This window comes from Lolium rigidum, chromosome 4 (assembly GCF_022539505.1).
Source record: "Lolium rigidum isolate FL_2022 chromosome 4, APGP_CSIRO_Lrig_0.1, whole genome shotgun sequence".
Classification (NCBI taxonomy): Eukaryota; Viridiplantae; Streptophyta; class Magnoliopsida; order Poales; family Poaceae; genus Lolium; species Lolium rigidum.
This window is the reverse complement of record NC_061511.1, coordinates 115726554-115752360: the sequence shown is the minus strand read 5'-3', so window position 1 is coordinate 115752360 and position 25807 is coordinate 115726554. Positions and strand designations below refer to the sequence as shown.

The 25807-nt window shown below is 43.2% G+C and overlaps 1 protein-coding gene across 2 annotated transcripts; it reads left to right on the top strand.

Moving 5' to 3' along the window:
- Positions 1–8092: 8092 nt before the first annotated feature.
- Positions 8093–12737, top strand: LOC124650605 (plant intracellular Ras-group-related LRR protein 8). 2 transcript variants are annotated; one of them, XM_047190121.1, is made up of 11 exons: positions 8093–8292; positions 8382–8476; positions 8862–9023; positions 9344–9454; positions 9544–9644; positions 10366–10503; positions 10975–11023; positions 11337–11402; positions 11966–12085; positions 12303–12309; positions 12398–12499. In XM_047190121.1, exons 1-11 carry the CDS (start codon positions 8136–8138, stop codon positions 12400–12402), a joined length of 1011 nt encoding a protein of 336 aa, XP_047046077.1. In that variant the 5' UTR covers positions 8093–8135; the 3' UTR covers positions 12403–12499. The 2 variants fall into 2 exon arrangements, with proteins under 2 accessions (XP_047046077.1, XP_047046076.1); XM_047190120.1 differs by lacking the exon at positions 12303–12309 and having other exon boundaries at positions 8095–8292; positions 12398–12737.
- Positions 12738–25807: the final 13070 nt, after the last annotated feature.

The following is a 25807-nucleotide window of genomic DNA, read 5'->3' as shown; positions in this document are numbered from 1 at the left end:
TGGCGTAGGCTATGATTATGATCTCTTGTAGATTATGAAGTTAACTATTGCTATGATGGTATTGATGTGATCTATTCCTCCTACATAGTGTGATGGTGACAGTGTGCATGCTATGTTAGTTCTTGGTGTAATTGTGTTGATCTATCATGCACTCTAAGGTTATTTAAATATGAACATTGAATATTGTGGAGCTTGTTAACTCCGGCATTGAGGGTTCGTGTAATCCTACGCAATTAGTGGTGTTCATCATCCAACAAGAGAGTGTAGAGTATGCATTTATCTATTCCGTTATGTGATCAATGTTGAGAGTGTCCACTAGTGAAAGTCTAATCCCTAGGCCTTGTTCCTAAATATCGCTATCGCTGCTTGTTTACTTGTTTTACTCGCGTTACTACTGCTTGTTTACTCGTCCTGGGTAAAGCACTTTTCCGGTGCCGTTGCCACTCGCTCATACTTATTTATACCACCTGTATTTCACTATCTCTTCGCCGAACTAGTGCACCTATTAGGTGTGTTGGGGACACAAGAGACTTCTTGCTTTGTGGTTGCGGGGTTGCATGAGAGGGATATCTTTGACCTCTTCCTCCCTGAGTTCGATAAACCTTGGGTGATCCACTTAAGGGAAACTTGCTGCTGTTCTACAAACCTCTGCTCTTGGAGGCCCAACACTGTCTACAAGAATAGAAGCTCCGTAGACATCAGGCTCCTCCAGATACGCACATGCATCCAAACGGGGGGGCGGGTGAGGTACAAAATCGACTAGACCAGTTTCGATCTGTTTACCTTGATCCAACGCATTGCTTGCTACCGACGAAGTAGACGATCTTGAACGTGCCATCGAGATCAGCTCCTTGTCGCCTCTAGATCCCACAGATGGCGCCAATTGACAAGGTATTAACTTGTCAATGCCTACTGATTGTAGACTAGGGTTTCGTTGGATGTAGAGGGCAAGTAGATCTCGAAGGTTTCAGCCGAAAAGTACTCGACGATTATGAAACTAGGGTTTTGTTGACAGTAGATTCGATCCTCTCTTTGTCCCTCGACTCCCCCTTATATAGGAGGTGGAGCCGAGGGTTTCGTAATATACAAGTTACAGAGTCCGGGAGGGTTTCTAACCCGTCCCGCAAGATTACAAGTTATACTTCCTAATACAACTCTAGCTTTCCTTACTAGCATCTTGGGCTTCCGAATCTTCTTATTCTTCGAGTCGTGGGCCTTCAGTAAACCCTGGGTACCATCTTTCGGCAGGCCCATTGGGGATTCCTATGTCAGCCGACGAAGTTGAAGTCGCGCCGTGGTTGCTGGTGCACCATGGCCGACGATTTTTGGTCTATACGTGGTGCATGCCAAAACTTTTTTTCTCGTTTTTGAGGCCACCTAGCCCGACGAAAACAGCCAAAACGTCGCGTATGGTGGCCCGGGACGTGGCGCATCTCGAATTCTCGGGTTCGCCGGCCGAGTCAACGCAAATCTGCACCGCCCAGGGATGTAGGGCCCAGATGGCAGCCTCTCTAGCATTGTTTTTTTCTCGATCGCGCCATCTCGTTCAACGCTCTCCGATCGAGCCGTTTACGATGCAGGATCATGGGTCCCGCATGTCATCCTCTATGAACAAAAAATCTTTCTTTTCTTGGATTTTTTGACCCCCTGATTTCTGGCTACTTCCTTTTCCTTTTGATCCCGTGCCGCCTTGGAAACGTTGAGACCGCTGCTGCTAAATGGGACCCGCATGTCATCCTCTATGAGCAATCAACTTTCTTTTCTTGGAGTTTTTTTTGGCACCTCATATTTGGTCACTTGCCTTTTTCTTTCGATCCCCTGCCGCCTCTCAAACGGTGATACCGCTGCTGCTAAATGGGACCCGCATGTCATCCTCTATGTACTATAAAACTTTTTTTTCTAGGATTTTTTTGGCACCTCATATTTGGTCACTTGCCTTTTTCTTTCGATCCCGTGCCGCCTCTCAAACGGTGAGACCGCTGCTGCTAAATGGGACCCGCATGTCATCCTCTATGTACTATAAAACTTTCTTTTCTAGAATTATTTTTGGCTCCTGATATTTGCTCACTTGCCTTTTTCTTTCGATCCCGTGCAGCCTCTCAAACGGTGATACCGCTGCTGCTAAATGGGACCCGCATGTCATCCTCTATGTACAATCAAGTTTCTTTTCTTGAATTATTTTGGCTCTTGATATTTGGTCACTTGCCTTTTTTCTTTCGATCTCATGCCACGTTTGAAACGTTGAGGAACCTGCAGGCTCATGGGACCCGCATGTCATCCTCTATGTACTATAAAACTTTCTTTTCTTGGATTTTTTTGGCACCTCATATTTGGTCACTTGCCTTTTTTCTTTCGATCCCCTGCAGCCTCTCAAACGGTGATACCGCTGCTAAATGGGACCCGCATGTCATCCTCTATGCACAATCAAGTTTCTTTTGTTGAATTATTTTTGGATCCTGATATTTGGTCACTTGCCTTTTTCTTTCGATCTCATGCCACGTTTGAAACGTTGAGGAACCTCGTCGGCTCATGGGACCCGCATGTCATCCTCTATGTGCTATAAAAGTTTATTTTCTTGGATTTTTTCTCACCCTCTGATTTTTGGCTATTTCCTTTTTCTTTTGATCCCCTGCCGCCTTGGAAACGTTGAGTAAGCTGCTGACTCATGTGACCCGCATTTCATCCTCTATGTACAATCAACTTTCTTTTTCTTTTGATCTCAAGCCGCATTTGAAACATTGAGACCGCTGCTGCTAAATGGGACCCGCATGTCATCCTCTATGTACAATAAAGTTTCTTTTCTTGGATTATCTTTGGCTCCTGATATTTTGTCACTTGCCTTTTTCTTTCGATCTCATGCCGCCTTTGAAACGTTGAGTAAGCTGCTGGCTCATGGGTCCCGCATATCATCCTCTACGAATAATAAAAGTTTTCTTTCTTGGAGTTATTTTTGACCCCTAATTTCTGGCTATTTGCCTTTTTATTTTGATCTCCTGCCCCCTTTGAAACGATGAGGACGCTGTTGGCAGGTCGGTCCCACATGTCATCCTCTATGAACAATAAAAGTTTCCTTTGATGGATTTATTTTGAACCCTAATTAATTTCTGGATATTTATTTTTTTCTTTTGATCCTCTGCCGCCTTGGAATCGTTGAGGATGCTGCTGCCTCATGGGTCCTGCATGTCATCCTCTCAGAACGGTAAATGTTTCTTTTCTTGAATTTTATTTACCAAACAATTTTTGGCTTATTTTTTCTTTCGATCTCCTGCCGCCTTTAAAACGTTGAGGACGATGCTGGCTCACGGGTCCCACATGTCAGCCTCTATGAACAATAAACGCTGAGGATGCTGCTGCCTCATGGGTCCCGCATGTCATCCTCTCAGAACGAAAATGTTTCTTTTCTTGGATTTTTTACCAACAGATTTTTGGTTTATTTTTTCTTTCCATCCCCTGCCGCCTTTAAAACGTTGACGACGCTGTCGGCTCATGGGTCCCCGATGTCGGCCTCCCCGTACAAGAAACATGTGATATCTTGATTATTTTGCAGACAATAAACAGTGTATTTCGCTCTGAGCTATTGCAAACGGATAAATTAAATCTTTATTTTTACATAAACAAACTTATATGTTGAATCTCCTTGTTTTTTGTTTTTGCGAAGCATAGGACTTTCCTGTTTTTTTTAGAAAATCCGAACTTTCCTGTTTTGGAGTGGGCTGAAATTGTACGAGTCAAAAGGCCCAGTAGGATAGTTCGAAGGCCCAGATGTCCAGATCCAGCCCAATTGAAATCTATCTTTTCTTGGATTTTTTTCACCCCCTGATTTCTGGCTACTTCATTTTTCTTTTGGTCCTGTGCCGCCTTGGAAACGTTGAGACCGCTGCTGCAAAATGGGACCCGCATGTCATCCTCTATTTACAATAAAATTTCTTTTGTTGGATTATTTTTGGCTCCTGATATTTGGTCACTTGCCTTTTTCTTTCGATCTCATGCCGAGTTTGAAACGTTGAGGAAGCTGCTGGCTCATGGGTCCCGCATGTCATCCTCTATGAACAATAAAAGTTTCCTTTGTTGGATTTATTTTTTACCCCTAATTTCTGGCTATTTGCCTTTTTCTTTTGATGCACTGCCCCCTTTGAAACGATGACGACGCAGCCGGCAGGTCGGTCCCACATGTCATCCTCTATTAACAATAAAGGTTTCCTTTGATAGATTTATTTTTGACCCTAATTAATTTCTGACTATTTCCTTTTTTTTATTTTGATCCCCTGCCGCCTTGGAATAGTTGAGGATGCTGCTGCCTCATGGGTCCCGCATGTCATCCTCTCAGAAAGGTAAATGTTTCATTTCTTGGATTTTGTTTACCAACTGATTTTTGGCTTATTTTTTCTTTCGATCTCCTGCCGCCTTTAAAACGTTGACGACGCTGCTGGCTCATGGGTCCCCAATGTCAGCCTCCCCAGTTAAACGACGTCATGATGCTTGATCAGATTTTGTTTGATAAACCTGGCTTATATCATGTTGTTTCACCTCCTTCACCACTACTGTGGGAATATGGATGGTCTCCTGCCGTATTTTAATCTTATGTTCATGATATAGCTTACATACATAACTAAATGGCTTCGCATTAAATCAGAATAACATTGCTGACGGAGGATACATGTCAGTTCAGAATTAAATCAGATTTCACATTGTCCATGAATCGATCTTTGCATGGTTCGGTCAGGGTTGTGACATTTCTGAATTATTTTTTCAGGCATGTGTGAATTTTCTTGATCTGGTGGTGTGTGAGCTGAGCTGAACTGAAACTAAATGCTGGCAAGGAGGCCAATGAGGAGCTGCTGAAACTGGTCAAGGGCAAGTACCTGGCGAGCGGAGCAGCGGGAGGGAGCTACGCGTGGACAGCTACGGAGCGACTAGGGGTGGCGACAGAGCTGCTTGATACGGGAGGGGGGAGAGGGGGAGGGGGTGCGGCGGGGGATCTCGCCTCTGCTCCTGGAGGCCCCGCCCCCTCTTCTCCTGGAGGCCCGCCTTCGCCCTCCCTCCTCTACTCGAGGCCTGCTTCCGCCGCGCCTCCTCTGCTCCTGAAGGCCCCGTCTCAGCCCCGCCTCCTCCTCTCCTAGAGGCTCGCCTCCGCCCCACACACTCTGCTCCTGGAGGCGCCGCCTTCTATGCTCCTGAGCGGTCACAGACGGACGGCGGGGCTGCTGACTACCGCCGACGTTGAGCGCGCGAGCCCGGCTCCGGTGCAGGACGGGGACGGAGCTCCGGCGTGGGATGGGACTGTTGGGATCAAGAATTTTGAACTGAGGATTACGATTGAGAAGAACTAAATCTGCGAAGGGGTTTTCAAAAAACTATCATTATACATGGGCCACATCAAGTAAATCGGCCCGAAGGGAGTAAATCGGCCCGGAGGGATTCAAAACTTGATGTGGCCGATTTACTTGATGTGGCCCATGTATAATGTTTGTACCAAATAGAGGTCTACGACAGGGTGACCCCTTATCTCCCTATTTATTCCTTATTTGTGCGGAACGTTTATCCAGTCTTTTGTTGTATGAAGAAGAAGTTGGTGGCATCGATGGGGTGAGGGTGTGCAGGAATGCACCATCAGTTTCACATCTTTTATTTGCTGATGATTCTCTTATTCTCATGAAAGCTGATATGAATAATGCAACTTCCTTGCAACAAATTCTGGACACTTATTGTGCAAATTCTGGACAGTTGGTGAGTTTGGCTAAATCAAGCATCTTCTTTTCTCCTAATATGAATGTGTTGATTATAGCAGAAATTTGCCAAACCTTGCATATTGATACAGAAGCTATATCGGATAAATATCTGGGGCTCCCGGTGATTGTGGGAGCTGACAACAGTGATTGCTTCCTGCATTTTGTTGAAAGAATTATTCAGCGGATCAATGGCTGGAAAGAAAAACAACTGTCTATTGGTGGTAAGGAGATTTTGTTAAAAGCCGTTGCTCAAGCTATCCCTGTGTATGCCATGTCGGTTTTCCAAATTCCAAAGGGGGTATGTAAAAGAATGATGGATGCTATTTCCCAATTCTGGTGGGGCAACGATGCTAATAGTAATAAAATGCATTGGTATGCTTGGTGGAAGCTCTGTTATCCAAAGAATGAAGGAGGTATGGGTTTTAGGGATTTCCATTCGTTCAATCTTGCTATGTTGGCTAAACAAAGCTGGAGACTTATAAATAACCCGGATTCTCTATTTGCACGGGTCCTTCGGGAAAAATATTATTCGGATGGCGACTTACTGAAAGCTGGACCTAAGTCGGGATCATCTTTTACCTGGCAGAGTATCTTAGCAGGAATACCAACTCTCAAGAGAGGAATTATTTGGAGAGTAGGCAATGGAGAGTCTATTAACATATGGAATGACCCTTGGATCCCTTCCAGCCCGGACAGGAGAATTGTCACTCCAAGAGGGAGTGTTATCTATACTAAGGTTTCTGATCTCATTAGTCCTATTTCTGGAACGTGGGATGAGCAACTTCTGGCTAGTATTTTTTACACAGTGGATGTGAGTCGGATCCTCCAAATTCCGATAAATAACCACGGCTTCAGCGACTTCATTGCCTGGCACTACACGAAGCATGGCCCATATGCTGTACGGTCAGGCTATCATCTCCAATGGAGACATCAGTTTGGGCCTAGAGCTAATCAATTAGCACTTCTTGGAAGCTCAGCAAAAAATCCGGTTTGGAAAATTCTCTGGAAATTGAATGTTCCAAGCAAGGTTAAAATATTTATGTGGCGTTCCTTACATGGGATCCTACCTCTGAAGAGCATTTTGGCAAATCGCCATATCGGAAATACTGGCTCATGTCCGATTTGTAGTTTGGGTGCGGAAGATACGAGCCACTTGCTTTTTCGCTGCCATGTTGCACAAGAGGTGTGTACTAAACTTGGGATTTATCATATAATTGAAGATGCAATGTAGTACGATAGAGAAGGTTCAGCTGTCCTGGAACACTCAGGATCGGCTCTGGCCCAGGGCAAGAAGTGCGACGGCCCGGGGCCCAACTAAAACAGGGGCCCATTATTTCTGGCACAGTGCATATAGGGAAAGGTAGAAGAAAAAAAATTAGACCCATCTAGCAAGCACGCAGCCTAAATTGGGCCCATTTATAGAATTCGTCCTGAGGCCCTCCAAATCCTAGAGCCGGCCCTGGGAACACTTACTCAAGAGAGATGACCTCTTGGCCCCCGGGTATGATCATATTAATCTGAAGGAACTTGTCTCTGTTGCTTGTTGGTACATGTGGTGGATGCGTCGGCGATGAACCCATAATGAAGATGTCCCCCCTCTATTTAAATGTATACATTCTATTCTCTCCATAACATCAAATGCTTCCGCGGCTTGCAAAAAGGACGGGCTGAATCGGATGGATACTTGGTCAAAAGCTGAGCCGCGACATATTAAACTTAATGTGGATGCCTCCTTTTATCATGATTCACGTGCAGGTGCTGTTGGTGCGGTTTTACGGGATTATCAAGGAAGCTTCATTGCTGCTAATTGTTCATTCATACAGCATGTGGCGTCTGTTGCAATGGCTGAGGCAATCGCAATGAGGGAAGGTCTAGGCCTAGCTGCTACCATGGGTTGTAACGCGCTCATAGCCGAGTCTGATTCAAGGGAGGTTATCGAAGCATGTACCGGAGAGGCAATGTGGTTGAGTGATTCTGCTGCTATCTATGCAGATATAGTGGACGCAACAACCACCATCGATAAAGTTATCTTCAAGCACTGTTCGAGGGAGGCAAACAAAGTGGCCCATGATTTGGCTAAGTATAGTTTTTCTAGTAAACATTCTTGTAATTGGGTCGATGAACCCCGGGTTTCCTTTTGAACAATCTTGTAAACGATGCAACAATTATGTAACATAAAGGCAGCAAGTTCTTTACGCTCTCTTTTTCTTACCAGGGTACCGAAGGGGACTGGAAATTTTTTAATGAAGCGGCTTGCTGACCTAATATAGTATTTGTTTACCTCAAAAAAAAAAAGTTTTGAAATACGATGACCGAATGGTCGGTCACGACGGAACGTCTTGTCGGCATCAGACGGCGTTGTAAAGTTCGGCTCCCCTCGCTCGATCTAGCAGAGGGGAAACAGACATGGAGAGCTCGCCGCCCACCATCACCGTCCACGTGAAGTTCGCCGGCCGAACAATTCCGGTGGTGGTTTCGGCGTCCGCCTCCACGGCGGAACTTAAGCTCCTCCTCCAGCCGCTCACCAACGTCCTCCCCCGCGGCCAGAGGCTCATTTGCAAAGGCACCAAATCCCAAACCCTTACCGCCTGAAGAGGAATTTGCTTTCAGTACCCAATCCTTTGGTGGTCTCTTACTTCCCTCCGATTGCAGGAAGAGTTCTCGTGGAAGCAGCGAGCCTGAGCTCGATGCAGGTGGGTAACGGATCCAAGGTTATGCTCATCGCTTCGGAGGGTCTCCATCAGGGGGTAAATCGCCTCGATCTTACCTAATACGTTCCACTTTTCCCGTTCGTTCTACCTTTATCTTTTTCAGACGTTAAGAACCATTTGGTTGCAATGGAGCTTAGTTCGTCATACGCACAAGTTCCATTTCAGTCAGCTGAGCTTTTATGTTGACTCGAAATTGAACGGTAATACTTCGTTATGCGGATAGTGAGCTTGACTTTACATCAGCCGTCAGTTTGATGCCCTTACTTTTGAATCATTGGGATTTTCTGATGGTTAGGGGAAATTTCTGCAAAGTCATAGTTCCACAATGCAATGTTACACAAACTAAAGCGAGGCAAATTTGAGAGCAGGGCTGACATGTTATCTAATTTGTTACAATCAACTTGTCACTACTTTCCAACAGGACGGTCCTATCACTAAGAATAGCAGTGGTCCGGCAGCAAGTGCAAAGAGGATCTCAAATGTTAAGGAAAATCACACACAAAAACAGGAGATTGTCAGCAAAAACCGAGCGGAGCGATGGAAGATAACAGGTGTTATTGCATTATCTGATTCCAGCTTAAAGGTATCTGATTCCAGCTTGTTTGCAATACCTTTACACAAATGTAAAGAAAAACAGAATAGCTGCGATTTAAAGATTGTGAAACATCCAGTAGCCACCTCTCTATGAAAAACTGAAGTGCATGTGTCAATTGTGGTGCAGAAATACAATCCATGGTTGTTTTTCCAATCACCAAGAAATTCTATTATAACATCAACAACCCATACATTACCTCTAGCTTTCTATATTATGAATTTTAAGCATTTTATTTTTAATTTCGAATGTCTAATTTCCCCCTAGTGTTGCATTTTGGGACTTACTTTTTGTGGTTATCTTTCAAACAGGCAGTACCTGAAGAAGTCTGGGACTGTGGCTCCTCAGTACGAGTACTAGATGTCTGTAACAACTCTATTGAAGCAATTCCACGGAAAATTGTTGCCCTTAAATCATTAAATGTAATTGTTCTTTCCGGACTAGCTGGTTGATGGATTTTCTTCTTTCATAGGGAGATATATCTGAAAGTTTCATATTTTTGTTCTTGTAGAAATTGTTGGTAACTGCCAATGATATATCTGATGAGGGAATCTGCTGGGAAGGTCTATCACGTGTTCAGGGACTAATAGTTTTATCTTTAAGCCAAAATCGGTAGGTCTGATTGCTCAGAATCCTGTTATGTTATTCGTACTGCAAATATTATTTTGCAAGGGGGTAGAGACAAACCTTAGTCTCTTATAATCCCCTGAAATATATTATTTCTCCCCATCTATTATATTTGTGCTCTTATGATCCACCTGTAAAATTTTGCTACTATCTCTTATCCATCTTTCTTGAATCAGCCACTCTGACCATTGACCCAACATGTTGACTGAGAACAACAGATATCTGGCACAGAACTGAAACACGCAGCTTCATATGTTGAAATAACAGTAGAACAATTAATATTATAATTTATTAATTTTTTTTCTCAATCACTTGTGTTGGAACCCTGTAGTTTCTTACTTGCTTAATTATCTGGGGCAAGTTGCACTTCTATCTAGTAATCTTTTGTGGTTGATTGCACAATTAAAACTAGTTATTTTAGTTTGAGTTATCGAAATAACCATTACATTCCTGTTTACGATCTGGTTCTTGACTACCACCATTTAAAGAACTCGTCACTTGACTTTCCTCCTGCTATCGAGATGTATGTATAAAATTACCTGCTGGCGGAAAGGGATTGTTTCATAGTCCCCGTTGGAACAAAATACCTCTTTCGCACTGACTTTTGTTTGCAAGACTAAACAGTCTGATCTTTAGTCTGGACATGCATCTTTAGTACACAGGAGAACAAGATGGTGCGTTTATATATTTTGGCTTTACCTTGCAGATTGGTTACTTTACCTCCGAGTTTGGGCTCATTGACCTTTCTACGTGAACTTCGCATTGCAAATAACATGCTTGGTAACCTACCTGTTGAAATAGGTTTGCTGAAGCAGCTAGAGATCTTGATAGCAAATAATAATAGGTAATGTGTTGAACTCACCAGTTGCTGGACTTGCAGCACCTCATTGATGTTATCTCATGTTTTGATATGCTGACATCTGAATATACACTTTCTACTTAGGATTGCTTAGTGCTAAGTTGATTTTGTGTGTTAAATTTGAGAATTAATATGAGGTTACTGGGAAGAGGGACTATCTGTATGTTCAATTCTTAATTTTCTGATGATGATCCCATCATAGTTTGTAGGGCTGGAATGATGGAAAAAAAACGTTAGGTTTGTTAGTGCTAATTTCTATAATGATCTTTAATACTTGCAGGCTTGCATCTTGCAAGTTCTACTATAGATCTTGTAAGCTGTTCCATGAACATCCTATCGTGCCTAAAAGTATGGGAATTACATTGGTATTGTTTGGTTCAAAAATTTAAAGCTTTGAATGCTAGAAGTTCTACTATAGATCTTGCACATTCTGACATGATATTCACTTGTTGGCAGGATAACGTTGTTGCCTTCCTCTATAGGAGACTGTGAATCTCTCATTGAGGTGTGTGCCTTTTCTCTTCCCCACCCATTTCTGGTCCTTACATTCTTCTATGGCAGTACATACTGAGCACTCCGGTGCATTGGTTACACTGGTTTGAGGAATTGGATGAGGCGATCCATGTCCTGTCCGATCCCCACCCTGAACTTAATTCACTTGTTTGGAGGGGTGGAATGAGTTGCTCATCACCAATTCATCCGTTGTACACCAAAAATAAGTGATGATCCAACAATGCACCCACCTATCCTAGTAACACCTCATGAACTCTTTTGGGCTTGCATTTGGCATTTTAATTCACCAAAGTTGTCTTCATCAGGTTAACTTATCATCAAATCTTTTAGCTGAGCTACCAGAGGCTTTTGGAAACCTTCAAAATCTAAAGGTATGTCCCTATAGCTACATGTGAAGAAGCGTTCCCAAACAAATACTCCCTTCGTATTGGTTGTAACATCTTATATTATAGGATGGAAGGAGTACATGCACATGTAGTACTAAAATATGTTTCATGCCTATTATATTAGTCCCTCCGTTCCTTTTTGTGAGGTGTATAAATACTGTCCAAAGAAACAGTGCAAAGTTTGACCAAGTTTATAGAGAAAAAACTATCAGCATCTAAAATACTATATTTCATTTGATAGTTTTTAATACAGAAATATAGCAGCTATTCTTGTACGCGCTATACCATAACAACATAAGCCACTATTAATGTGAAATATTTTCCTTCATGCTGTTTTCTGACCTCATGACTTGCGAGTCGAGAAAGAAAATCACGATGGTTAAACTGTTTGGTTGTATTGCACATCTTTACTAAATTAGAGCATGGATTAGTTCCATTTTATTTGGTCGGTACTTGCTATCTTGCATTTATGTGACTTATCGTTGCTGTCTTATGCTGACAAGAAAACACTGTAGTATTCATTGTTTGTAAAACCTTTCTTCCAACAGACTTTGATTATAAGGAATAATGGTCTTAATTCCTTACCATCAACTTTATTCAAGAAGTGCTGGCGGCTGACCACACTTGATCTCCATGGCACTGGAATCACAAATGATATTCTTCGACAGGTATAAGTTCCCGAAAAGGCTCACACATTGTTAGTTTTCATCATCATTCCAGTGGAACTAAGAAAGATGGCTACATGCTTACCTTTGGAGTTGGAAAATTCAGCTTCACCATCTGAAATCTCCTGCCACCATAATGAAGTTTCCATATTTATACAACCATATTAATAAGTGCTCTATTTGTTCGACACTCGATGAAATTCTTTACCTTTTCTTGAAGAAATATGGTGAGATTCTTTATTGTATTGCATGTTGGGCCTTGTCTTGGATGGAGACATTTTGCAGCGCTGATGCCATTTTACTTGTCTGAAGCAGGTTGAGGGCTGGGAGGAGTTTGATGAACGTAGGCGGCAGAAGTATCAAAAGCAGCTGGATTTCCGTGTGGGATCATCAGGCGTCTTCGATGAAGGTGCGGATGATAGCGACAGGCGTTCATAATTGCTTCACTTGCCATGTGATTTTCTGTCTCTTGAACAAACCAAGAGCTGATGTTAATCCTAACATTGTGGATGCATACCTGTGTTTTCTTCTCGTTTTTCATCACGCTTTAAGACCAAGAGATGGAAAAGGGTGGTTACTCTTTAGTCACTAGTAATATTCGCATGTATTGTAGCTTCTAATGCTTACATAAAAGTAAAAAACTGGATATGGTCTAGTACGTTGTTGCGAAAACTGATATGTCAGGTGGATTAATCCGCTAAGTACGTTCACGTATCTATGCTACTGGATGACAGACCACAGACCTATTTGCCCCACTACAAAGATTGTGTCTTGGAATATGTCATGAGAGAGAAATCGCTCATATTTCATCAATTCCTGGCTGAGTTAAGAACTCTAAAAGTAGAACCAACATCAATTCCTGGCTGAGTTAAGAACTCTAAAAGTAAAACCAATAGCAGGGGAAGTCATCAACAGAGAAGGTATATATGATAGGGATTTCTATTTTCGTGCCCTCGGGTCCTTAGTTGTGCTCAGTTTTCCCCAGCTCCTTAGTTTTTCCTCAGTTTTACCCTAGCCTTTGTCTGAAACCATCACACGTGATGTAACGGCCGGTTGCCCGACGGTTGACCGTTATCTTGTGACTAGTGGGGCCACGTAGAGCCCGCAAAGACACGTCAGACCATCCATCTTTGTTTGACCGTAAGCATCGGTGTATCCCCGACCAAAACGCGCACGAGTGGGGCTTCGGTATATCGAATGACAAGTGGGCCATGGCGCTGATACAATGGGCAATACACGGGTAGGAATAGATTTTTAAACGGAGCTCTACAACGATGGCACGGAGGAGGTGGCCTGCGGGGTGCCGAGATGAGATCGACGTCCACAAAGAACTGCATGAGGCGAGACCAGACGCATTAGATAGATATGAACTAGACGCGTTTAACCATGCAAAGAAGAGAAGAAATGGTCGACGACATCGACGACTACCTCAAAACTTTGACTGTCCGACACGAACGCGAGCAATGTAGAGAAAACTAGTGTCTCTCCTTTCTGGCGTGTATAGATGGGTGCTAGAAGAGTGTGGTGGCGAAGGGAAAGACCTCGCGGTGGTCTGTGGCATCCAGCATAGCGGGGCGGCGTGGCCGTGCCCACAGCGGCGTGCATGCATGTTCGGCATTGGCATCAGCATGTACGTTCGGCATTGGCCTCGGCGGTATCTCTCGTGTGTCAGTGATCGAATGAGGGGACGGGATTGACGGTGCATCCCGACGGTGACCTAGCAGTGGCGGCGAGCATAGTCGTTCTGACCTTGCCGATATCGGCATCGGCATCGTTTGGAGGCTGTGGTGCTCGAATCAAGGTGGGATTTGTTTCTTGTACGCCAAAAGTGATTTCAAACAAGTTTCGTGTTGAAGGTTAGGTAACGAAAGTTTGTAACTAAGCCAAAATTATACTAGCGCCATGGTGAGGTTCTTTTTGATAGAGCTATACGGTTGGGCAAACTTTTTTGACACTTTTTAGATAGGGTTCCTTGTTGTTACACGTATGGCATCATGTATGGCAAATTTAGGGTCATTTGGAGATGTTCGAAAAAATCACTTTGCTTAAACGCATGCCGTTTCGTCTCACTCGAAACCAGCTTTTCTAACAAGGTGATTTTTTCTACATTCTCTAAATGACCTCAAATTTCATACAGCTGATCTTCTATACATAGATAGATAGATGGTTTCGTTTTTACATTTTTCGAACTTTTTATTTCCCTTTATAATACCCAATTGATTTTCAGATTTTGTAACAAGTTATGGCATCATGTATGGCATCATTTTCGCCCTAAATTTCAAATTTTGTGAAACTTTCCCTTTTAGATATTCCTTGTTGTTATAGATATGGCATCATGTATGTCAAATTTGGTTAGGTCTCACTGAAACCAGCTTTTGTAACAAGTTAGGTTTTTTCGACCTTCTCAAAAGGGATTTTTTTTCTACCTTCTCTAAATGACCTAAAAAATCATACAGACGATCTTCTATACAAAGATAGGTAGATTTTTTGCGTGAAAAGTAATGGATACAACAAATCGGTGATGGTTTATCATTTTTTTCGTGAAAATTAATGGCTACAACAAATCGGTGATGGTTTATCATTTTTTGTGTGAAAATTAATGGCTACAACAAATCGGTGATGGTTTATCATTTTTTGCGTGAAAATTAATGGCTACAACAAATCGGTGATGGTTTATCATTTTTTGCGTGAAAATTAATGGCTACAACAAATCGGTGATGGTTTATTATTTTTTTCGTGAAAATTAATGGCTACAACAAATCGGTGATGGTTTATCATTTTTTTGCGTGAAAATTAATGGCTACAACAAATCGGTGATGGTTTATCATTTTTTGCGTGAAAAGTAATGCCTAAAAGAGTTTATAATTTTTAGCGCGTGAAAATGAATACAGAAAACCGCCCTTTAGCATACTTAGAGAGTGGAAGGTAACCGCCGACAGAGATGAAGAGGGGTTATCCTGCCCGTTAGATCATACGATCAACGGTCGGCGGGCACGATCCGCGTGACATGGGCTAGACCAATCAGGGCAATGTTGCACGTCTGTGAGAATTTGTGGAGGGAGAGAGCAAAACTGAGTACTATCAAGAAACCAAGGGCACCTGTGTAATAAACAAACTAAGGGATTCAAATATGAGATTTAAAAAATGGTAAATGTGTGTTTTGTACAATGAAACCCATCTTGGCCTACCTCAAACTATTTGCAATACAAATATACATGAGTGTGATAATTGTGGCCTCATTTAGACAAAGTATATTTTGGGGAAAGCTATTTTGGGAAGGGCTTATTGTGGAAAACCATGCACCTTCATAGCTACTAGGTGATTTGAGAAGGCCTTTGAGAAGTGGCAATTTGTGGTAAAACTTGATTTATCTATGACTTATCTATGTTTTGAGAACTGGAAACTTGATTTATCTATGACTTATCTACTCCATGAGTATGTGCCACTATTTTTCGGAATTTTTTGCACATTAAATGACTCATTTAACTAGTTAATCCCATTTGTTGACTGTCTGTTGACCAGCCACTTGAGGGTAAAACTAAGCATATTGCACTAGCCAGTATTAGCACTCAAGGGGAAAACTGAGCACACAAAAAATGCTAGTATATGACTCGAGGTTATACCTGAGTATATCTAAATTTTCAGGGTTAGACTCGAGGACGCGTGTTGCGGTGCAGAAATGGAAGACGTGCAATTGTTGACGCGTAGACGCGGGTCGCGGTGCAAAGTCGAAGACGTGCAATCGTGGACGTGTGTCGCATTGCAGAAGTCCAAGACGTGCAGACGTGCAGCGGTGGACGCGTAGGACGCGGGTCGCATTAACCACCCCTCGCCTTTATAGACGCCTCCTCCCACTATCTCTATCACTCTCACTCGCCCACGCAACGACGCCTCTCTCACGTCCCATCATCTTCTCCAAAGCAAAATACCCTCTCCCTCTCCCTCTCCCTCTCCTCTGCCGGCGAGATGGACAAGGAGAATGCCAATCCCATCGTCCACGGCGCCGTCGGCTCCAAGCGCGACGCCTCCCTCTTCGACGCCGTCCCCTCAACGGACGTCGCCGCCGCCTCCGCCGGTGCATCGGAGGCTGCTGCCGCCGGTGGCGGTCAGATCCCGCCGGGATATGACCCCTATGAGCCGGTGCCGTACGTCCCGCCCCCGAACCCCTACGACACCTTCCTGGAGGATCCATGGAACGAGGTAACTACGGTTTCCTTCCTTTTTTGTTCCCCATTCCTTTTTGAACCCTATTTTTGCTGGTGTAGATGGATCTGTAGATGGATGAGCATTGGGCTAATATTTGCGCCGATTTTATTCCATTTTGTTTTGATCACTTCTTGATTTCCTTTAAGATTTGGGGTTCGGCCCTTCGGTTAATTTATGCAAGTAATAATTGGATCTCAATCATTTAATTTATGCAAGTAATCATGGGATATCAATCAGTTATTTTATGCACTAATCGAAAGATATCAACCGTTTAATTTTGCAAATAATCTGGAATGTGTTCAAGTTCAGATCTGGAATCTGTTTCTTTGCCTATGATGAATCGTTGGGCACAAATTTTTACACGGAGGGTTCAGCGAACCATTGCTGTGTACAAATCTGTTGTGCATGAGCTTTGGTTCGCTTACACCTTCCCTGTAGATATATAATCGTGCCCACTCTAACTGAGGCAGACTCTGTTTTTCCTAACTTTGTTATCATGCACGTTCGTCATCGTTGCAACTCATTCACTCATAGTTTCTGTTTGATATGGATCAGATGTCTGGCAGCGACATCGGCAGCGACGAGGAGGAGGAGGACGTCAAGACTCGCCAGGTGCTGCGGAGGCTGCAGGTCGGCCAGTACATCTCCTACTTCGCCAAGGGTGTCTACAGGTGCCCCTTCTGCACTAGGAGACTCGGCGGCACGGACTTCAACTGCCTCGTCACGCATGCTGAGAACATCAGCAAGACCTTCCCCAAGGTCGGCATGACGATGAACGTCTACTCCTTCCGCGCCAAGCACAGGGCGCTCGGCATGCACCTCCGCAGCATGCAGCGGGTGGAGATCTCCGCCGGGCGCATGCCTCCGCTCAAGCCCAAGGCTCCCAAGGGGAGCAGCAGCAACAAGTGGAGGAAGAGCCAGATGGGGTACGTAGGCGGAGTCCTGGACGTGTGCTGCTGCTGCTGCCTCCCATTTTGTTGTTGGGATCCCTTTGTTGTTAGTTAGGGATCCCTTGTTGTTATGTTGTTAGTATGATGGTGCTGTGAAGAACCTAGAATCTGTTACTATGTTGGCTGCTGTGTATGCAGCTTATTATCTAGGGAGGGATCCCTATTATCTATCCCTATTCTACTATATTTTGTTGGCCCTACTTTGTTTTCTCGATTTACTATGACTGTGAATTTATCGTACATTACCCTGGAGATTTGCTTCTATATGGACCAGAGGGAGTACTAGAAGTTAATCCCTACTAGATTTGCTGCCATATTGGGCAAACAACGAGGGCCAAAAGGCACAAATAATTGAAGAAAGACAGAAATGCAAACTTCTCTAGATTTGATACTTATTTGGTGAAAAGGACAGAGAGAAAAGAGGGGAAAAAGGTGCTCTTAATAATGCCAATTTGGGGCCGAGAGAGACAGAACCCAGCTCCTGCTCACGTGCGCAACCAAACGCGGTCTCGTCCTGTCCCACGCGGTCCCTCTCTACCGGCCCCACACGACGCGGTCCCTTTCTACCGGCCCCACACGACGCGGCCCCACACGTGACATAACGGTCAACTAAACGGGAATCCTGCCGTCTGAGCTGCTTCTGCGGGTTTCAAACAAGGGCTTGGAGAAAACTGAGGAAAAACTAAGGAGCTGGGGAAAACTGAGTACAACTAAGGACCTGAGGGCACGAAAATAGAAATCCCTATATGATATACATGTTATAAATATTTTCCTTAAAAACACTTGTTGCGGTTTACAAAGTATTTGATATTTGGTCTTTGAGAAAAATAGAACCAATAGCAGGGGAAGTCATCAACGGAGAAGGTATATATGACATACATGTTATAAATATTTTCCTTAAAAACACTTGTTGCGGTTTACAAAGTATTTGATATTTGGTCCATTTTATTGGAAAACTAAACCTACTATTTGAGAGTTGTTTGGATAAAATGAGGTGATAATGCGTGTTGATGGCAAGCAAGATAGTTGATGGCCAACAAACACTCTCCCTCAACATCTATCATTTGAATTAGTTAAATGGATCTAGATAAATATTTGCAATCGTTGTGAGTGAACATTATTTGCATGTCTTGCATCTCGCAAGACATTGTTCATATGAGTCGGTTGTCCTTCTTATGAATAAAGTATTTTATCTTCACATTTGGTTATGAATGAGTTATCGATGATGATAGATTGAACGTTTATAAAAACACTAAAATGCCAGAAAATATATCCAAACTTAATAATGACATCATTTTCGAATGACAGTACCGTTTAATTCGTGTTGGTATTATGTGCTTCATTCCGATAAATCACAAGGTCTTTAGATATTTGATCTTTTGACACTTGTATATTATGCCTTAGGAATAAAACTCCGCGGTCTAGTAAAGCGGATTGTGCGTTAAAAATTGTTGAGATCATAGATAATGATGTACTGGATATCAAGTAGTGAATATCATTGTTTCGTAAACTTCATTGTTGATTTAAGTGAATATGTGTATTTGCTAAATGAAACATAACTCTGAAACTATTTGACGGGATCAAGGAATTTCAGAATGAAGAAGGGTATTAATTAACAAGAAAGAGAGTCTCTGCGATTTGATCAAAGTGGCGAATTTTTTGAGTTATGTTTTCTTGCATATAGACTTGTGAAAGGTGTGCCACAAATTACAATGTTTGAAATATATCATTGTGTTGATATGACTAAAATATTGTAATCATACTCTATTATATGGTTTGAATTCTCTCTTATCGTGTTATTATTATTTAGAGTTAGCATTTAAATAATAGCAAACACTCATTCTAAATAGGGAACCATCTAAAATTCATGGAAATTTTGAGTTACAAGATAATTTTAAGTTTATATGAATAAAGCTTTGAAATGTATTCTTAGTACTCCCTCCATTCTAAAATGTAAGGCGCCTACGTTTTAGCCAAAAGTCATCATATTCAAGTTTGACCAAGTTTATACGAGAAAATATGAATATCTACAATATCAAGTGGACATTCTGATACTTTCTGCTGAATCTATTGATATTGATTTGGTATTGTGAATGTTTATATTTTTACATATAAATTTGTTCAAATTTAAAATATGTTGACTTTTAACTAAACCTTAGGCGTGTTACATTTTGGGATGAAGGGAGTAGCTATGAATACATCTTCCACAAAACCAAAGGGGCAAAGATTGTATTGCCAAATGTGGTACCTTCTTGAGAAAGAGGTTCTCGTAAAGGATGTTCATGGATGAAAGTAAAACTAAACCAAGGTAATTGATCTTAACTCCATGTACCAGAGTGGCGCAACGATGTTCCGGGAACCAAGCTCTACAAATAGAGGAAAGACAAGATGATAATGATCATGGCATCTAAATTAAAGTTTAAATCAAGTGAGTAGGATTCAAGAATACATGCTTCCTCATCGCGGAAATATATTCATGATTCACTTGTCTTGGAATAATACATACCTATGAACTACAAAGAAGCGCTGATTGACCTAAATACCAGAAATGACTTAGAAGTCATGGATGCAATCCTAAAATGAGTTACATTTAAGATTACCAAGGTATTTGATACTTGATCTTATTAAGTAAAAATGTTAATTGATCTTTCTTATAAGAAATGAAACTTCAAGAAAGATATAAAGCTCGGTTTGTCACAAAGAATGATTTACGGATTCAAAGGATTGACTACAAAATGTAGCGATGCTTGAGTCATTAGGATTTTAACTAGCAAATACTACAATTTGTGAATTGATAAAGTTTGTCAAAACTTGCATCTACTTCAGTATCTATATTAAAGAAGAGTTGTAATTGGTACAATAGGCAGGATTTACCAATCATATGGATACTAGTGTATGGTAGCTGGAATTTCCGATTTGATGAATGATCAAAGGATTTTGGGATTACCCAAGATATGGAGAAGACCTGCATTTGCAATAAACTGAGTGGGAGCTATGTAGCTTTTCGCAATCATCAAATGAAGATGACAGAAGATGTGTGGGAGCTAAGTGAGTTTCCTCGACTCATATGAGAATGACAAATTTTTTGAGTGGGAGTTGAGCTCGTTTTTCCTGATCTTAGATATGTGGCTGACATATTTGAGTGGGAGCTTAACCATGACATATCATGAAAGCTATAAGTGGTACTTATGATTATTTAAAATAGTAAATGTTCTATGAATGAAGTTCAAAATTAAAACATTAAAAGGTCTATCAAGATGGTCCAATACGTTTAATAAACATCAAGTCGAGATACTTTCCTAGCTTAGATTCTGATGAAGTTCACAATAGAACTAGCTAAGGAGTGACAATGGTTATATGAGAAAAAAGGGACGTGTTACATCCCCATATGCCTGTTGAAAGGGTGAGGCTATCGACTAGAAGGGGGGTTGAATAGGAGCTACACAAGTTTTTACCTTTTTTCAATTTTTAGAGTGGAAGCGGGAGAGTAAAGGTGATTGCTTGAAGTAAACGATGAACCTATATGCGATGCAAAAAGAATGAAAACACAAGTAATAGTGAGAGAGAAAGGGAAGCGATACAACCGAGAGCAAACGGAGACGAGACGCGATATGTTTCCCGTAGTTCCTTCCACAAGAGCAAGTACATCTACATTGAGGAGGTGTGGCACCACAAAGGTTCCAACCGCCACAAATGTAGGGTTCGTAGCTTAGAAAAAATCCTACCATAAGAACGAACAACAAGATAAGATCTAATCTACTAGATGGGATCAACATACCCACGAAGATCGCTAAGCGTTTAACGAGATGGATCTCATGAATGATGTAGTCGATCACTTGCCGCTCTCAGGAGCGAGTAGAAGATCCCGTCGGTGCCGTAATCGAGCAGCACCTCCGCACTCGGTCACACGTACGGTGTTGATGAAGACATCCTTCTCCCCGTTCCAGCGGGCAGCGGAAGTAGTAGATCCTCCTCGGAATCCCGGCAGCACGACGGCGTGGTTACGGTGGTGGTGGAGATCTCCTGCAGGGCTTCGTTGTCGCCGTGCGGGAGAGAGGTGGAGGAGGGTGGCCCTAGGGTTTGGGGAGAGAGAGGGGTGCGGCCAAGGCAGCCAAGGTGTGGCCGGCCAGCCCCCTCTCCTCCTCTTTATATAGGTGGAACACCCAAGGGTCCAAACCTACTCCTCCTAGGAGTCCTAGTGCAAACCTACCATAAAATCAAATAGTCAAACCTATTCAAAGGTGGACTTGGGGTGGGACTTTCCCCCCTTCCTTGTTGGTTGGCCGGTCAAGGTGGTGGAGTCCACCATGGACTCCACCTTCCCCTTTAGTGGGTTGGCTAGGGTTGGCGGAGTTCCTCCAGGACTCCACCTTCCTTAGTGAATATTTTGTATAGCCCTAGAACCTTCTAAACCTCCGATAAAAAATCACCGGATTATTCCCAAACTTGGAATTCGACTTTCCATGAATCTTATTCTCCGAACCATTCCAGACCTCTTCGTGATGTCCTGGATCCCATCCGAGACTCCAAACAATATTCAGTCTCCATCTCATATTCCATATCTACTTAAACAACATCGAACCTTAAGTGTGTCACCCTACGGTTCGTGAACTATGCAGACATGATCGAGACACCTCTCCGATCAATAACCAATAGCGGGACCTGGAGATCCATAATGGCTCCCACATATTCAACGATAACTTCGTAATCGAAAGAACCATTAACATACGATACCGATTTCCTTTGTCGCGCGATACTTTACTTATCCGAGGTTCGATCATCGGTATCTCTATACCTAGTTCAACCTCGTTACCGATAAGTACTCATTACTCGTGCCGTGATATGACATCCCCTATGACCTAGTCACATGCTTGCGAGCTAATTGGATGACATTCCACCGAGAGGGTCCAGAGTATATCTATCCGTCATTTGGATGGACAAATCCCACTCTTGATCCATGCACTTCAACCCATACTTTCCGAATACTTAACGCCACCTTTATAACCACCCAATTACGAAGTGGTGTTTGATGTCATCAAAGCATCCATCTGATGTGGGTGATTAACATGATCTCATGGTCGAATGATTTGGTTACTATGTATCTTAAAGCTTGTAGCAAAACAAAATTAATGACTTGATCATATGCTATGCTTACTATGGGTGTGTGCGTCCATCACATCATTCTTCTAATGACATGATCTTGTTATTAATAACATCCAATGTTCATGATCAGGGAACTATGATCATCTATTAATCAACAAGCTAGCTTAACAAGAGGCTTACTAGGGACTCTTTAATGTTTACAAAACACACAAGTGTTAATGTTTTCGGTTAATACAATTAAAGCATGAGATGTAAACATTTATCATGAACACTAAGATATAGCAATAACTACTTTATTATTGCTTCTCCCATATCTCCAACAACAAAGGCGTGACCTTACTCCTCGTGAGCACACCAGAAAGGCGTACCCACCTTGTCCACTAAGCAAGGACGGTAGAGGCGGCTAACCTTTACACAAGGTTTGGGCACACTCCACAAAGGATGGAGGCTCCCAAGAACATCATGAACTAGTCACAAGAAGATCTCAGATCTAGATGCTCTCAACAAGGAGGACCCCCCACGAAGGAGATCTAGGGTTTCGAACTCCACAGAGGAAAAGTATGAAATCACGAAATTTGTTGGGTAGATAGGTACATCTAGTCGTCCTCCTTCGATTCCCAAAGTTTGGGGGTGTTTGATTGGCTAGGGAGGGAGATCCACACGATTGAAGCTCAAGAACTATGGAGGAGAGAGAGTTCGCATGCTTTAACTGGAGGAGCCGTGGACGAGCTCGTTCTAGGGTTAGGAATGATTATTTTTTCCAACCACAACACATGGGCTATGTTGGACTCTGTTGGGCCAGGCCCATCTAGGGAATTATTTTGTGCGTTGACGATTTTGCATCATACTACTCACCTATTTGGGCAGTAGTATGAATTGTTACGGGCCTTTAGATGCACGAAAATTAACGGTTGTTATCTACTTAAGGGTACCACAAAACAACCCTTTTTATCAGGTAAAGTAGTTTAGCTTTGTTATGAATTGGGTAATGTTGGTCAAGGTCTCCCTCTAGTACTACTCACTTGACATGTAGAGCAAACTGATAAAAGAAGAACCTTGGCACTCTGCAGAAGCCAGGCTTTAAACACGGGTTTGTTGAACACCAGTGTCTCTACCCAAGGATTTCACGAACACAATTAGAAATGTAGTACTCAATGGCCGTCATCACCGGCTCTGATCGAAGATAGAGCAGGATTTTCATCCGGAGCAACACGCACCTGTCATCCCTTCCCATTGGGTCTTGAGCAGCACATCCTCCTCGCTGAATTGCACTGCCACCGCTAGAACACCTCTATGTCGTCGATGCAGTCGCACGACCATGACCACGGTTAGCACCACCACGCCGCCCTGCGCTGCACACCCCACTCCTCATCCCAGAGGAATAGGAGCAGCGGTTGCCGCGCCAAGAGCACCACACCAAGAGCTCAACCACGGCAACACGACCAAGGACCAGCCGCGCCGCCGGGAGAGCCTCGGCCACAGCCGCCTAGCCCATCGTCGCCGACACCACCATGGTGCCAGGCAGCTCCACAGCCAGGCCACCACGCCACCCGCAGCGTCAGATCTGGACCCGTAGGCCCGCCTAGGCCCAAGGCCCAAGCCGGACCCGGATCTGCAGACCGCCGCCACAAGGGCACCACCGCCGCGCTGACCACCTCCCCGACCTCCGTCATCGCATCGAGCCCGTTGCAGGGGGCCGCGGCACCGCGCCGCCGCAGAACTGCTGGATCTCGTCACCACCGCCGCAAGGAAGGAGGCGCCATCCGGGGAGAAGCCCCGCCGCAGCCGTCCCCGCCAGGGCTTTGCCCATCGATGACCTCTAGCGGCGGCGGGGAGAGGGGAGAGGGCGGGGGAGAGCCTTGGAGGCGCCGGCGCAGCCGCCCCCGCGTCGCCTAGGGTTGGGGTGGAGGAAGTCTTCCCGTGGGTCACGAGTTAATCCCCTCTGTCCTCTGCTGTTCTTGTTAAGGATGAACATTAGCGCTCATTTTTACGATTACAGAACAGCTGAAATCTGTACAGGGTTGCAACACTATTGATGCATACTATTGTATATCAATTTGTATTTATGTTTAAGCTAAATGTGTTGTACACCCCTAGAAGTGAGGGTTTCTGTGGATGGCTGTTAGCCAGTTCAATGTTTCCAGTGATCTTGTGCCCTCAAGGAAATGCAACGGTATTAGACTACAATACAGCTTTGTGTGCGCGGTCCTTGAAACTTGTAGGACTTTGGAAAGGGGGTGTTGCACACCCAGAACTTAACAAAATATGCCAATTCATAGTAGGTAAAATTGTGACATCAAATCTTCATTTCTTCAAAGAATGGTTAAAATACAACAAGGTTACATCTGAGTAGGCATCTTCGACTTACCTAAACACTTGTAAGAACCCTCTAGTTTACATAGAAACTGCAAAAAAATAAAAAAAATAAAAATCACACGGCACAGGGGTTCTGACTTCTTCCAAGGGTTCTGTTATCAACAAGCTGGGGCGGCTATGCTTAACCTTTGTGTTGCTGGCAACTACAGAATACTGGAGCTTACCTCTTGTCAAGCTCCTCAATCTAAACTACCATATAAACCTTTGGGTTCCCGTCTCATGCTCCCAATGGAATGGTTTCAACAGAAACATTACCAAAGTAAACATATTAGCAGCAGCATAGGCAGACCCCAAAGCAAGCAATCTCCAATTACCAATTACCGGGGAATTAAGAACCACTATGACCAACGGGATTGTGCAGTATCTAAATTCAACCAACCGAGCGGGGACAAGAACTAGGGCAAGTGCGAAAGCAAAGGACAATACCCAAACACTTGTCTGTGATTTCCCTGTAAGATACAGAAAGAAAATGAAGAATCACAGTTATTATGCTTTTGAAAATAGCCCTCATCTTCTGAATTAAAGGACAAATTTTACCGAGGATGTTGCTAACTGAAAACCACGAGTACACATAAACTGGAATCAAATTGTATTTCATCATCTAATGAGCTTAGATGACCTTCCTCCAGATATAGAAGGTGTAGTGTCTATTGTCAGCAAGGAGATACGGATGGGCAATACTGCACCAAAACAGGAGACTATTAGGGTTCCACAAACATGCACAAGATGAAGAACATTATTAAGTAGAAAAGGAAAATGGAATTAATGATGATCTGCTGACATATTTTGACTGCTGTTCTATTTCAGCACCTAAAGTGCAAGAGTTCCAAAGTAAATTTTGTGAGCAGTTGATTGCCGTGTAGCTTCAGTTTTAATTTTAGCAAAATGGTGAGCCGGCACTAACACAAACCTCTATGGGTTCTGCTTTTAACAGTTTTATACTTGGAGCAAACTAAACACATAAGAGGTGTTCAGGTAACATACCTAAAGAAATGTATGGCTACGAAGCTTAAACCAAGTGCCACAAGCATTGCCAGAGAACTAGAAGCTTTGTTCTTAGCATACCCACGGAATAGCTGTGACACTTGTC